General features: G+C 38.9%; 1 protein-coding gene across 3 annotated transcripts in view; it reads right to left on the reverse strand.

The window, feature by feature from the left end:
* The window catches only part of CACUL1 (CDK2 associated cullin domain 1), an 85,943-nt gene that overhangs the window by 42,444 nt on the left and 27,125 nt on the right, over nucleotides 1–16,374 (reverse strand). For all 3 annotated transcript variants that reach the window (XM_045878947.3, XM_064595327.1, XM_054508424.2), the window contains exons 2-3: nucleotides 12,318–12,444; nucleotides 11,077–11,179 (exon numbers count right to left, since the gene is read on the reverse strand). In XM_045878947.3, the coding sequence (XP_045734903.1) occupies nucleotides 11,077–11,179; nucleotides 12,318–12,444 (230 nt within the window). The remainder of the gene's footprint in view (nucleotides 1–11,076; nucleotides 11,180–12,317; nucleotides 12,445–16,374) is intronic.

Consider the following 16,374-nt stretch of genomic DNA (forward strand, 5'->3'; position numbering starts at 1 on the left):
TATCCATTAAACTCAATTATCCAAATGGTGATCCAAACAGGATATTCTAAATATTGACAATTCAAACACTTTTTGTATCAGTCAAAAACAACCCTTAAAATCTCAGTGACTTAAAGTTTGGATAAATAAAATGTAGTACAATGGCATGTTATTCAGCCATAAAAAGAAATGAAGTATTAATCATGATACAAACATGAATGGACCTTGAAAACATTGTAAATTAATTAAGCCAGACACCAAAGGTCACATATTGTCTAACTTCATTTCTATGAAATGTCCAGAATAGCCCCAAATCCACAGAGACAGAAAGTAGACAGAAAGCCACTGGTGGCTGCCAGTGGCTAAGAGAAGGGAAGGATAGGGCATTAGTGCCAGTGATGACTAGCTTTCTTTTCTGGGGTAACTAAAATGTCCTGAAATTAGCAGTGATTGCTGCACAACTTTGTGACTACACTAAAAACCAATGAGTTCGTACACTTTAAGAAGGTGAATGTTAGAGTATGTGATTGTATCTCAAAAAAAAATTTTTTTTAATGGGTTAAAAATCGAGGGAAAAAAAAATACATACTTACCCAGGGACCCAGGATAAGAGAGTCTCTACCATCCACCACCATTCCCTTGGCAGGCAAAGGGAAACACGGAAATTTGGACAGCTGATCTTAAGGGCTTCAGATCTTTGGGTACACACATAACCATACATACCTCACTTGAATTCACAATTCACAGGTCAAAGCCTAAGTCTAATCTCAATGGGATAGAGACATATACTCTTACCTCGTATTGAAAAGTAAGAGAAATGCAAACATTTGGTCAATAGCATTATGACCAGCACCTTTATCTAATGAGTACATAACTCGTTCAAGATTACAACAGGCCAAAAGAAACCAACACTAGTACATCAGGATTCTGGCCCTCAAGAAGCTCACAATGCTGCAAAGATGGCGTCCTCCTTGGTAACTAAAGCTAAACTAAGGACGATAGTAGCAGCACAAATACAGTGCTTCAGAATCAAAGTAGAGAAGGTGATTCATGAAGCCTGCCTGGAACACTGAAGTTTAAAAGCTCAGCAAACCCTAACAGACAAGGAGAATGCCCCCTCTGCAGAAAGGGGAAGCTAGGTCCTCAAATAACATGGGTTTGAACTATGTGGGTCCACTTATTCGTGGATTTTTTTCATACAGTACAGTACTGTAAATATATTTTCTCTTCTTTATGATTTTTCTTAACAACATATCCTTTATTATAAGAATACAGTATATAACACATAAAACATACAAATCTGTGTTAACCGACTATGTTGTCAGGAAGGCTTCCAGTCAACAGCAGGCTATTAGTTAAGTTTTGGGGGAATGAAAAGTTATACTCAGATTTTCAGCTGCTTGGGGGGTTGGTGCTCCAATCCCCCATTATTCATGGCTCAACTACAGTGGCAGAAGAAACCAAATGAGAAAATACACAAAGATGAAAACACACAGCCCATTTAAATTTTAATAGCAAAATAATGTTACACTATCTTGCTGAGTTCACAGTGTGAAGAGCCCTGAAATCCTTGCTAAGGAGTATGGTCTTTGCTCTTTAGGTACATAGAGAGTCAAAGTTTACGAAAACAAATGCTATGAGGAGTACCTGGGTGGCTCAGCCCAGGTCATGATCTCAGGGTCATGGGATCGAGCCCCACGCTCTGTGGATCAAGCGGCTCCCCCACTCAGCAACTCTGCTTGAGATTCTCTCTCCCTCTCCCTTTGCCCCTCCCCGCTCAAATAAACAAATCTTAAAAAAAAAGAAAAGAAAATGGATGACCTAAGTCTGAAAAAAACAAAATGGACTGATGCAAGGTGTATAGTCAAGACACAAACTAGAAATCTTTCTCTATTTTTCAGCCAAGTACCAATGAGAATCTAAACTAGGCACATGGCATGGGATAAATTTGAGACACTTTACAAGGGGGAAAATTAGCAAGAATTGTGATTCATTTCTTATCTCTATCCTATTATTCATCACATTCAGTATATTAAAATGATCATTACACCTTTCCCCTAAGCAGTACTAAAGAATAAACCTACATCTTAATTATCTCTGCAGCCCAAGCATCTAGCACATGTGCTCACACATGGACATTCAATGTTTGCTGACCTGAACATTCTCAAACCACTATCATCCTCCTTCCCTATTCCTCAAGTCCCCTCTAGCAACTGCCAACATTTCTATGGAAACCAAATTGATCTCTCAATCCTCTCACCCTGCCTCTCTTCCAACTGGTCACGGTTTTAGCTATACTGTTTTTCTGATCCCTGCAATGCGTCCTAGGTACTTCTTCCTTCCCATTACCAACAACTCCACAATTTCTTGTCCAAGATTCCTGGGGCCAAATGTGTGCCATAATTCAGAACTTTTCAGATTTAGAAGGTATCTTGATATCTACACAATATATTATATCAAATACCCAGTAGAGATTGGGAATATCAACACATTGATATTTCTAGGAGAAAATATATAACACATTGATATTTTGGGAAAAGAAATATATGAATGTCCCCCCAAACTCCTCACGAGTTTAGACCATTTTACTACCACATGAGTTTTGACACCAAACTTACAAAAAGAAAAATCCATTTGCAAAGCCTTTTTTGGATTTTGGAATTGCAGATAAAGAACCGTGGGCCTGTAATTCACCTGGTCTACCGCAACCATTATTTCCCTACCTCCCATTCTTTCTTACTTCAACCCATCTTGTATTCTCTTGTATTCCACATCAATCTTTCTAAGATGCAACTCCCGGTATTTAAGGGCTTCTACAATTTGGCTCCAATCTGCCTTTTTCAGCCTTATCTCCTCCCACTCTCCCTCAAATACCACACTCTATCCTCATAGGACCACTCCTTGCTACCCAAACCTCTCCAAAAACTGCCTTTGCTTATGAAGTTCTCTGAGCCTAAATAGCCCCCTCCCCAAACATCTACCCATTCTTCATGGCATTCATTTTTTAAATTTTTTTTTAAAGATTCTATTTATTTCTTTGGGAAAGAAAAAGCAAAGAGAGACAGCATGAGCAGGGGGCAGAGGGAGAGGGAGAAGCAGACTCCCAGCTGAGCAGGAAGCATGATGCAGGGCTCCATCCCAGGACCCCGGGATCATGACCTGAGCCAAAGGCAGATGTTTAACTGACTGAGCCACCCAAGAGCCCCCATGGCGATTTATTTTTAATGCCACTTCCTTTTAATTCCTACATCTGGCTTTGGCTATTTCACTTTTAGTCAAACAGGGCACTTTCTTATTCTGCTTTGAACCACAGTTCCCTGAATACTATTGTTCCAAAGGTCCATTAGCAAAGATTGTGACCTAATTCTTTCTTTGGGTTTCCTTTGTATTCTTTTTCTAATTTCTTGAAATAAATGCTACTAATGTCATCGATGCATTAACTTCTCGTTATGATTGTGGATTGGTCTGTTTGTTTTTTTGGGTCTGTTAATTTTTGTGGCTATATTATTGGTGCATACACATTTAGAAATGTTACCTTCCTGGAACTGGAACTTTTCATTATAAAAAGTCTTCTTTATATCCAATAATACCTCTTGCTCTGAATCTACCACTTTTTACAAAATCAATGTAGTTATAGATCATCTTTCTTTCTGGTTAATGTTTGTATATCTTTTTTCATCATTTATTTGCAATCCTTCTGTCTAAAAGTATGCTAAATATGCTGCCTCATATTATCAGCATTTAGTAAAGTTGCAGAATTTCATTTAGTTTGATAATCTGCTTACTTCTCTTAAAGTAGTCTTCAACATTTCACATAACAATTGATAGATGAAGTTTAAAATTCTTTTTTTTTTTTTTTTAAAGATTTTATTTATTTATTTGACAAAGAGAGACACAGCAAGAGAGGGAACACAAGCAGGGTACGTGGAAAAGGGAGAAGCAGGCTTCCCGTGGAGCAGGGAGCCCAATACAGGGCTCGATCCCAGCACCCTGGGATCATGACCTGAGCCGAAGGCAGATGCTTAATGACTAAGCTACCCAGGTGCCCCGGAAGTTTAAATTTATTATCTATTAGTTTTCTATGTGTCCCATCTGCTCTCTGTACCTTTTTTTAAAATCCTTTGACTTCTTTACTTTCAAAATTATTCCATATTCTCCCTCTACTATCCTGTTTACTACACTTTCTTTTACCATTCTTTTAGTGGTTATCCTAAAATTACAGACTGCATCCTTCTTATATCAGTCTAATAAACAAAATTAGTACTTTTACCTCTTCTGACACAATGCAAGGGCCTTAGAACATTTTTAAATCCATTGACTCCTATCCACCTTACATGCAATTGTCATGTGTTTTGATTATATATATTTTATGCCCTATAAAACATTATCATTATTATTCTACACTTGCATACTTATCTTCTCTGTTGTTCTTCATTCCTACCTGATTCTCCAGTTTTCATCTAGGAACATTTCCTTTCTCACTGAAAAACACTCCTCATTATTTCTCTAAGGTGAGAGACTACTGGTGATGGATTCTCTCAATTCTTGTCTAAAAATGTATTTTACCATTTCTCTTACTTTTATGCTCACCTCCTAATACGATTAGTTATTCTGATTGACTGCCAGATACTGTTTATGAAAAATTACAACTAATTTGATGCCTAGGATAATGTTATCTTTCTCCAGAGAGAATTTACTTTTGCTTCTGGTAAGCAACTAGAGGCACCAGTAAATCCAGACCATCTTAATGCATCAGGAATCAGGCTCCAGCTACAATAGTCTTTAACTTATTATTCTTACTACTCCTGGGATATGATCCCTTCAGGTGTGATGGACCCTAAATTCCCAATTTTTATCATCCTACCTCCAAAAGCCCATCAAAACTCTATTAAATATCTCAGACTATTAGCCTCCGCTTCCAGAATAAACAGGTGCCCCTAGCAGAAAAATGGCTCAAATACTAGACTCCCCTCTCTGAGATTCCTTCCTCTCTCAGATCTTGGTCCTATAATTCTTTACTTTTTTATTAGCAACCTTGTTTATTTCTTAAATTGTTATCAGTAGGAGGGTTGGTCCACATTATCTAGTCTTACCAATCACATATCTGCTGCTATACCTAATAGAGTACCTTGCACACCTGGATGAAAGGCACTGGCTACATCAGGTTGCCCCCTAGGAACCCCTGCAACAAATCAACCAGCTGTTTTTTATACTAACCAAAAAATCAACTGTGACTGAGAAAGGCAACAGGGAGTCTTTAAGGTTTTTGAACAAGAAAATATGCCCATCAAATTAGTGTTTTTAGAAGTTTATTCAGCCAAAAACAAATAATAGAGAAAAACAAACCAATTAGGAGAATACCGCAGACATGTGTCAATAATGACGTGAAGAAGGAAAGGGGAGAGGCAAGTGAAACGACAGTGTTCTATCAACCTTGACAATCACCTGGGAACAAGAGGTAAGGGAGAAAAAAGGAGTCAAAGATGAACATGGAATCTCAAGTCTGAGAGTGAAAATGATATGGATGAAGAGGAATTCAGAGTTAGACACAAATATGAGGTATCCACAAGAAGAAATCCAAGTTGAAATGTTCAACAGACATTTGGGGACTCTGTTCTGAGCCCTCACCAAAGTATGGGGATTGCTAAAAGTTTCAACAGAATTTTCCAAAACTAACAGAGTATTATTCACTAAACTAGGAAACCACTCATCTATTTCCAGTCATTGGTATATTAAAAAAAATCAGGACTGGCAACTCATGTCTGAGGCTCTGGAGACATGGAAAAAGGAAAATATATTAATAGAGAATTTATCACATTTAAAGAAGAGAGGAGTTAAGTGCACAGGGCAGGGGCAGGGGAGAACGGTTTAAAAAAAACTAAGGCAAAATACACTGTTACAGTTCAAACAACCTAGCAGTATATAGAAAAGTAGAAATTTACATGCAATGTAATGTAATAGTAAGCAAAATACTAAGTGGGGTTAGCTAGTTAAGTGATTTTAGTAACTTAATAAACTTAATAACAAAAAGCTTTTTAAAGTTACTGAAATGAGGGGCGCCTGGGTGGCTCAGTCAGTTAAATGTATGCCTTCAGCTTGGGTCATGATCCGGGGGTCCTGGGATGGGCCCCACCATCAGGATCGGGGCCCCAAGTCATCAGGCTCCCTGCTCAGCGGGGAGTCTGCTTCTCCCTCTGCCCCTCCCCCTGCACGTGCTCTCTCTCTCTCAAATAAATAAATAAAACCTTTTAAAATAAGTAAAGTTACTGAAGTGATGGAGAAGTCATTGTTTCTTTTAAAATGAAAGAAAAACGATTTTAAGAGGTAGCATGTTAGATTATACTCTTACATAAGAACATTTAGGTTTAACAAAATCTTTTTAAATCTCTGAAAATAGTATTCTCTAGTTTTTAAGTTAATAACTGGAGAATATGGAACATTATTCCATATACTCTTCAGTCTTGCCATCAGGATATACCTTTTGATGGAGATGAATAAATCACTCTGACATGTAAACCATACAAACCAGTACCTATTTTAAGATGCCCTTGAAAGATAAAGGCCCACACCCCAAAGGTCCAGCTTATTGATTTATCAACACTAGCACTACATTTCTGATTATCTGCCAAATGCAACTCATCCCACTCTTGCTTTAGCTCGTAATAACAACAATATTTCGTTTCTAAAATCAGAGCGGCAAACAAAACGTTCCAACCAAATACAACTTTTCTGGCTCATGGATCCTGTTCTGTTCCACAGGAAAAGCACCCTTAAGGTCTCTATGAAGTACATTATGCCACATATTTGTGACACTGAATAAATTAATAAACCAAATTAACTGAACACTAAATAAATAAAATGCCTAAACGTCTAGAGAACATAAAGATTAGTGATCATGTGAAACTAATTATGCTACTCTTTCCATGGTATAGGTCAATTTTGGTTGCTGAGCATTCACTCAACAATCATTTGCTGAGTTGTGACTGTGCCAGACATGAAGGATAAAGACACACATGACAGGGGCGCCTGGGTGGCTCAGTCGTTAAGTGTCTGCCTTCGGCTCAGGTCATGATCCCGGGGTCCTGGGATCGAGCCCCACGTCGGGCTCCCTGCTCCGCGGGAGGCCTGCTTCTCCCTCTCCCTCTCCCCCTGCTTGTGTTCCCTCTCTCGCTGCGTCTCTCTCTGTCAAATAAATAAATAAAATCTTAAAAAAAAAAAAAAAAAAAAAAAAGACACACATGACAGAGTCCCTGCCCTCAAAGGAGGACCTGTCAGGTGGCCAGACATGGATGCAGAAAGAATACAACACAATCACTGCTAACACGGTTGTTATTGCCAAGATGCTAGGAGTCCACAGAAGAAGAAATTCCAATGGTCTGTTTTGTTTTGAGGGGAGCACGAGGACTCCAGAACACTTCACACAGGTGGACACTAATGAGTTTAAGCCTGGGAAAACAATGAAGCAGCACTGGCCAAGCAGGAAGTAGGAGACAAGTTATCTTAGAACTCTGCTTAAAGCAACCAGATATCTCAGTAAAGCCATTTCATTTCAGTGTTGAGAAAATTTACAAGATTATATTAGCATGTTTAATCAAAAGGCACACAGCAGCTGCATGGCAGAACTGAGACCAAAACCAAGGTCCCCATGTTTTTATCCACTTCACCAGGACATTTAACAATGGTTAGACTTTATAATCTTACAAACGGTATGATTCTAAAGTAAGATTTTTTTTTTCCAGGCCATACTGCTGAACTCCAAGCAGAACATGTATTGATTCTAAAAATCAACTAAATTCCCTGGTTTTACATCATATATTCCCTTAACACTTATCAGGATGGTTTCCAAAATGCTAACATCAAAAGAGATAGCCGTCTTACATTTTAGCTTTTAATAAAAATTCCTATTATAGAATGCAAAAATTATTTACTCTTATGCTGTATTAGCAAGGGTGGGGGAAAACAGACATTTCACTGATATATATGTAACTGGTTGGAGTGCAACTCTGGTACGACTTTTGTGAAGTGTGGTCGGATGTAGTCAATGCTGCAACACTATGAGTAACAGCCAAAGACTGGAAGCAATGTAAAAATTCCTCAAAAAACAATTAGATAAATGAAGGTGCATCAATAAAGTAAGGTGTACTGAAAAATCAGACATTCATGATGAAGAATGAGGAAACTCTAGACAGTACTGACAGGGACCATTCTCCAAAGCCTCAGAAACTTACTCTCTGAACCTCAGTAACTTCAAAGTACTGGTACCCCAGGACAGCCCAGCTAGGCAAGTAATAAGTTATCTTCATATTACTGACAACTGATCAAGCAAACTCATGGCAAAAATGCAGCCAAGTGGCCTTCCAAAACTACCAATTAGATTGAGCTTGATAATACCATACTACAGTGCCCTCCAACTTGCAAAATATTTTATAACAACATTCTACCTGTAAAAATGAAAAGAGGTCGGGCGCCTGGGTGGCTCAGATGGTTAAGCGTCTGCCTTCGGCTCAGGTCATGATCCCAGGGTCCTGGGATCGAGTCCCGCATCGGGCTCCCTGCTCCTTGGGAGCCTGCTTCTCTCTCTCTCTCTCTCTGTCTCTCATGAATAAATAAATAAAATCTTTAAAAAAATAAAATAAAATAAATAAAAAAATAAAAATGAAAAGAGGTCTTACAGTGCTTAATAAAATTAATACAAGAAAAACCCACGGGCGCCTGGGTGGCTCAGTCAGTTAAGCGTCTGCCTTTGGCTCAGGTCATGATCTCAGGGTCCTGGGATTGAGATCCAGGTTGGACTCCCTACTCAGGAGGGAATCTGCTTCTCCCTCTCCCTCTGCCCCTACCCCTACTTATGCTCTCTCTCTCTCTCTCAAATAAATAAATAAAATATTTTTTAAAAATATTTAAAAAAGAAAAAGAAAAATCCACTTAAGCAAAAGCTCCAATATGACTAATGAATTTAGTAAATCACAATTCTATTGGTCAAATTCATGATCTACACGTGAAGTCAGAGCCCAAGTGTAACACACATTATAAAATCTCCAACTCACATTTCATAGATATAAATAAGCAAGTCATATATTTTGTCCTGATAATTTGAACTGAAATGGCTTGCTTTCTGTTTCAGAAAATTATTTAGTATTATTTCAATAATAGCAAACTAGTGTTAATAAAACAATTCTTTTTGAGGATACTGAGTTCTTTGCTGACCTAATGAAAGCCCTGGTACTCCCTGAACCCCAAAGACCACCTAACACTTGATGTTAAAAAGCATGATCACTAGAAAAACTTTATTCAAACAAGCAGTAAATTATTTATTGGTAAACATTTGATATACATTTCATTCAGAAGGTACTAACAATACAATAACAAAGAAGGCAGACATGTTCCTCTGCCCTCTCAGAAAATAATACTGGGGACAGAGGGAGGGACAGACACAGCTACAAAAGAAATACACAGATAAACTACAATAATATAATAGGTGTTACAGACGCACAGATGAGGCGCCCAAGCCCAGGCTTGGGAGAACAAGGTATCAGAGAATGTTTTCCAAAACAAATGATGTCCAACCTGCAGCCAAAATGGTATGTTCACACTGACCAAAAAAATAAGAGGATAGAGAAAAACAAAGAATGTTCCAGGCAGTCAAGTTAACATGGCAAAAGCCAAGAAGTGAGAGAGTACATAAACTGTTCAAGGAAGTGAAAAAGTTCAGTATGCAGGAACAGAGACGTAATATATCAGGCCACAGAAATAAGAAGGAATCAGACAATTCCTAAATCATATTAAAAAGTTTAAACTTCAATCTAACAGAAAAATGATAATCAGATTTGTGCTTTAGAAACAGCCACTCTGACAGAAATGAAGAATAAGCAAGAGGTGCAAAGACTAGAGGCAGAGCCAGCTAAGATGAGCATTTCAGTAAAGCACTGAGAGGCTGGATGGTAGCTGGACTGGTAGGGGCAAGTGAACAGAAGCGGACAAGAGCTAAGAGAGAAACAGGGAGTAAACAAGATTTGGTAATAAACTGGATGTGAGAAATAAGGGCAAGGGTAGAGTCAAGAATTAGTAAGCAAATAACTCGAAGCTAGAATACATGGAACTTGGGTTTCATCTACAGCCTAGATACAATGCCTAGGTACTAAATATATTTGTTAAATGAGTAAAGATTTCACATTTAGCGGCAAAAAGATGAAGAAAATAGTTTACACTCTAACAACAGGAAAAGTATATATTTGGCTATGATAAACATAGCTCTCACTATAATTTAAACAAAAAAAGCTACTTTAGTGCAACATCTGTGTGGGGTAAACAAGACCAAGATACCTCAGACCACAAGGTAAGTGAGGAAAAATATTCAAGGCCAAAGCCCGCCTCAGCAGTTGCTAGAAACTGTGGATGTTACAGAATTGCTGGAGCACTTCCTAAGTGTGGTATGGACCTGCTCATCTACTGCTGAGTGACTTTTCTACACATCATGTGACTTCTACACCAGAACCAAAATATCATCTGGCCCTGGCATAAAGACAGTCCCTGACCTTCAAGCACTGGAAACTTCACCAAGGCAGGGAGGGGCAGGGATCTGAGGCCAAGTGCTTCCTTCAACAGAGTATTTCCACAACTTGCTCCCACCCAGATTTTACAGCTGGGATGATGTTCATCTCTAGAGGGTTTAGCAACAAAATGCTGACTTCAGTTGTTTTTATATTAGCAAATATCAGAAACTAGCAGGCAAATACCACTCTTCAAAGAGAATACCAAAAAAAAGTTACAGTAAAAAATTAAAATATACAGTTATATTAAAAGAATCACCAAATACTGAAGTTAGCAGAAATAACAAAGTTTTAAATAAAAGAAACATTGACATAGTAATAAATGGCATCAGTTAAAGTCTGAAATATATTCAATCTAAAAAGTTCCACAATTTGTATCTAATTTTCTAACAATTTATTCTAAAGGTTAGATAATTTGGTCAATATTCATCTAGGAAATATTTGTAAATTTACACCATCATCAAATTAATAAGCCTCCAAATATATATTACATACACTAATTCCAAAAATCCCAAGGAAGCAAAAATCAGTATGATCAGTTCCTTACCTGCAGCTCCTTTGAGACTCGCTCTAGGTGATTAGTTATCTTCTTAATCAGATCACTGTACATCTGTTCTGAGTGCTGCTGGCAGACACATTTATACACACAACTGTGGGAAAAAACCAAAACAGAAAAACCAAGTTAACAACGAAGCACTTCATTCAACCTAAGATGAACGCATACTTCGGATATACAGCCACTAGTCATCAAATGATTGATTCAGGCCTAAATAAAGTGACCAATCACAACTTTTTATTATCTGAGACAGAGACAGAGAGCGAGAGAGAGGATGCATACACTCGAACAGGGCAGGAGCAGAGGGAGAGGATCTCAAGCAGACTCTGCACTGAGCAAGGAGCCCAACCGCAGGGCTCGATCTCACAACCCTGAGATCATGATCTGAGCAGAAATTAAGAGTCAGACACTTAACTGATTGAGCCGTCCAGGCACCCCAACCAATCATAACTTCTAAATAGAAATTTACGTTGCCCCAATCAGTGCTCAGATGAAAGAGATACTACCACCAGCTGTAAATCTTTCTGAGTACTGCATTACACATTTTGTCAGTACTAGATAATGCACTATTGGGTGATAATCTGAAAATCTGACTACGATAACTACTTACAAACCAGCTTCTCTCTCATTCTTTCGTTTCAACGAATGTCAAAATAAGGGAAAGAGAGTGATAATTAGCACTAACTAACTCACAAAAAGGTTTGTAATGTGACCTCTTTGTGCATCACTGTGTTGAACAACACAATTGTCACCTCCTTTGTGACTAGGCTGATCTCATGTCCCACCCCAGATCCTCACTAATTTTCTGCTTCCATTTACCAGGACCTGGGAGACAAAATAACCACAGATAGTTAGGACTGTGTGTTAATAAAAATCAAAAGATTAAACTAGGGTCTCCGTGTGAGACAAAAAGTATGTATTTCTGTGCCAGACACTTGTCATTCTTGTCTTTTTCACTTACCTCCAAAGTTTCTTCATTATGTATGGAGGGGGGGTAGCAGGCTAAGATGGGAAGAAGTCTAAGTGAGGTGGGCTTAACTCTACCTTGACTTGAGAGCCAATTCTGAAGCACAAAGTATCAATCAAACCTCCAACCTCCAAGTGTGGAATATAAAAATAACCTACAGATCCTCACCTGACATATATTACATGTGTACACATACTGCCATATTTCAAGTGTCATGAACCTTAATATACCCTCTCAAACCCAGGCAAATGATATCTTGACTTACCTGTATATCTGTTCATAGGATATGGGGATATAGTCACCAGGACTCTGGGTTAAAAGCTGATCTATGGCACCATCCAATTTTGGCCAGTATGTGCTCTTATAATCTTCAATAGTTATAACATTCATTACTAAAAGTAAAAAGTAAAATAAATATTACTACATATCACATGTAAAGTAAACACAAATCACAGCAATTTTGTGCTCTCAAATTCCTTTCACTTACTTTAATTTCTTTGACACTCTATCACCTAAATACAACTCAATTACTATCCCATTTCAAAAAACAAAACAGCAATCTTGTCAGGGATTTTAAAACAGCCATTAATTATGATGTAAAAAGGAATGACGATGAGTCCGTCCTTAAAAATAAAAACAAAACTAGCAAGCATCATTGGTTTCCTTTTCCAGTTATCTATTAACAGTGGCACATTCTCAAACACACACCCTCCGATATACACTGTCAATGAGGTGACAAGATGGCCTATCCATGAACCACAATAAAGTTCTAGGGAATTAGAACCCCAACAATCAACCCTTAGAGACACCCCTAAGAAAATCTACCTAACAATAGGACTAGGGATTAAAGTCCAAATGCTACCATAACAAAAGAGGTTGCTAGAAACTTGCAGGGATCTTTGGCACCACCAGCACTTCCTGGACATGACTACAGCTCTGACTCAGATTCTACCTATCTCACACTTGATAAGCCCAACAGAAAAACGTCAACAACCTGGAGACTTACAATAGGCTTACCTTATTCCTCCTGTCTGGTCTTAGTCCTTCACTAAAGGTTCATAAAGCTTTTATAATAGCTGGTCCTAACAACTCTGAAATCCAGGCCGACAGCTGCTTCACAACAATGAAACGCTAACAGGAAAAAGAGCGACTACCCGCCTGTCCTGGAGAAAAGAGCTATCCAAAGAGCCTAAAATACTCTTTCTTTTTTTTTTTTAAGATTTTAGTTTTATTTATTTGAGAGGCAGGGGAGGGACAAGCAGAGCCAGAAGTGGGGCTTGATCCCACAACCCCAATATCATGACCCAAGCCAAAATCAAGAGTCAGAGGCTTCATCTATTTGAGCCACCCAGGTGCCCAATACCCTGTGTCTTATGAACCAACACTATCTCAGGAGATCGGAGCTAACAACTACTAGATCAGGTATTTTACTATGTATTTTACCAGAAACTGGGGAGCAAAGAGTTGACTTCCCCAAGAGTACATGGCTAATTACTGCCAGAAGTACCAGATAAAGAAAGCCTTTTATCTAGCACCTTTCTATCACATTACTGATTTCTAAATTCAGGTTCAGAATGTTTCTCATATGTATGGACCACCCCTGTCATTGTTGTTCAGTATTTTCTTTAAATCAATTCACTCTTTCTTGCTTAAATTTATTCTAAAGGACACCTGGGGGATGAACTATTGATTCATAGAGCATGGAATAATCTTAAATGCATTTTGCCAATTGAAAGAATCAGACCAAAATGGCTACATATTAGAAGATTCTCACTTATATGATGCTAATAAAGTCAAAACTATAAAAAGGAAAACAGACTGGGGGCTGGAAAGTGGGGAGGACTGTCTACAAAGGGTAGCATGGGAAAATGAACTCTTGTGTAGAACCAGTCCTAGTGGATATAGCACCCCAGGCATTTGTCAAAACCAACATAAGTATATACCATAAAAAAGTACATTTACTGTATGAAAATTTTAAAAAAAAATAAAATAAAATAAAATAAACCAGGATGTATAAGTAAAGATAGAATGAAAATCTTGACAAATGAATTCTTGCACTGAAAGGAATGGAGAAGAAACAAATGTTTTGGCTACACATAAGGCTAAAAACAGAACTATATATGCATGTACAAAGACACACACACACACAAAAGGATAGAGGAGGCCAAATCACAGAGGGCCTTAGGGGCCATTCCTTTACTCTGAGTAAGATGGGGACATTTGGAGGGTTTTGGGTGAAGTGATGTGATCTGACTTAGGTTTTCTATGGCTCATCCAGCTGCTACGTTAGGAGTGAGCAAAGTCAGGAGGCTGTGAGGTGATGGGGGTTGAACGAGGTGGCAGTAGTGGGGGTGAAAGAGGTCAGATTTGGAATAAATTTTAGAGGTTGAGCCAACCAGATCTGCTGATGGTCTGGGTGGGAGACATGACAGAAAGGTCAAGGATGACTCCAAAGTTTGTGGCCTGAGCACCACAGGATGGGACTGCTGTTTACTAGGCTGAGGAGGATGTAAGAGAACCTTAGAATATTTGAAAGCCCAGCAGAAATTGTTGGTGCCCCACCCATTTACTCTGTCCACAAAGGCCACTGTCAGTACCAACCATTATTTGCCTCAGTGTTCTCTCTGGCTGTCAGAGTTGCTCTGACTGAAGGAGGGGCAGCTTGGAAGTTCTGAAGAATTAACAACCCCAGGAGCCTTCAAGTAAAAACAAACGAGAATTCAGTATAAATATCCCAGTATCTCCCTTTTACTCTGGAGTAAGACAAGGCTGAGGTGCATGTGCTACACGGACTTCCAGAGCTCCCCACTGGGCTTACACTCCTGTTGTCCACAGTGGTGACTTCCTTACTGGCTTCCTTACCTTTTCTGTCTCATGTCGCCATTCCCCTGCAGGTGCGTCCTAGAATCACCCCCTTGTGCTTACAACTATTTGTGCTTTAAAAAAGGGGCGGGGGGAGGAATCTATCAAAAATAGAAAAGCAGTATCATTTTCCATTAAACAAAAGATGATACAGAAATAAATACAGTGTTATTATTAAATTCTAGCCGTGTCCTACTGCCTGAAGCTGGAGCTTGCTTTCCCTGTGAAAAATGGAGATTGGCCAATGTTGAGAAGTGTTACACACTACCTCCAAAATACCATCTTTCTGCTTTTTGAAGGACTCAAAGAAAACTGAAAAAGAAAACTGGAAATAACTAAAAAGAACATCGCTTTCTCACTACAGGATTCTAGGTTGGTGAATCTCCGATCAATCTATCACCTAAACCATATCACATACCTGCTCGACACCAAAAGTTGGAGTTTAAAGAAGGTAAGTGACATGCTCAGAAAGAAAATTTCAAGTACAGAAGCCAAGAATTAACATAATCCCATGGGCACCCGACTGCTGCTGCGTTCAATGAACTCTGCCTCTGCTGCAGTTGGAGAGCGCTCCTACTTCTCCAACACAGGCTTTACACCTCAGCAAATTACCAAGACAAAAATTCAAAGGAGGAAAAAGAATCTAAAATGTAAAGTCCTGCAGCTGTAAGTACAGAACGGGAGTCCCACTACAGAGGTGGTAATTCATGTGGCATGGTTTTTTGTTTTTTTTAATGTTCTGCTTTTAAATATCTTTTTTTTTTTTAAAGATTTTATTTATTTATTTGCAAGAGAGAATGAGAGACAGAGAGCACGAGAAGGAGGAGGGTCAGAGGGAGAAGCAGACTCCCCGCTGAGCAGAGAGCCTGATGCGGGACTCGATCCCGGAACTCCAGAATCATGACCTGAGCCGAAGGCAGTCGCTTAACCGACTGAGCCACCCAGGCGCCCCTTAAATATCTTTGAAAAGAGACTTTAAAACCAAAATGAAAAAGGCATGATCACGGAAAAATCTTAAAGCCTATTTCCACATGAAAAAAAGTCGTATCTATTTCCACTCTACATTTCCAAATATAAATATAATAAAAATTTATTTATACATATATTTTGCTTGAGAAATAATAGGTAGCCAATTCAGTTGACCTCAAATGCTACCTGTTATAAACTGAATATTTGTGTCCCTTCCCCCAAAATTCATATGGTGAAATCTTTTTTTTTTTTTAAGATTTTATTTACTTGAGAGAGAGAGAATGAGAGAGAGCGAGTACATGAGAGGGGGGAGGGTCAGAGGGAGAAGCAGACTCCCTGCCGAGCAGGGAGCCCGATGTGGGACTCGATCCAGGGACTCCAGGATCATGACCTGAGCCGAAGGCAGTCGCTTAACCAACTGAGCCACGCAGGCACCCCTATGGTGAAATCTTAAACCTCCAATGTGATGGTACTGGGTGGGGCCTTTGGGA

Source organism: Mirounga angustirostris, unplaced genomic scaffold (assembly GCF_029215605.1).
Source record: "Mirounga angustirostris isolate CCGP_5_RB_7025 unplaced genomic scaffold, mMirAng1.0.hap1 SCAF_6, whole genome shotgun sequence".
In the NCBI taxonomy this organism is placed as follows: Eukaryota; Metazoa; Chordata; class Mammalia; order Carnivora; family Phocidae; genus Mirounga; species Mirounga angustirostris.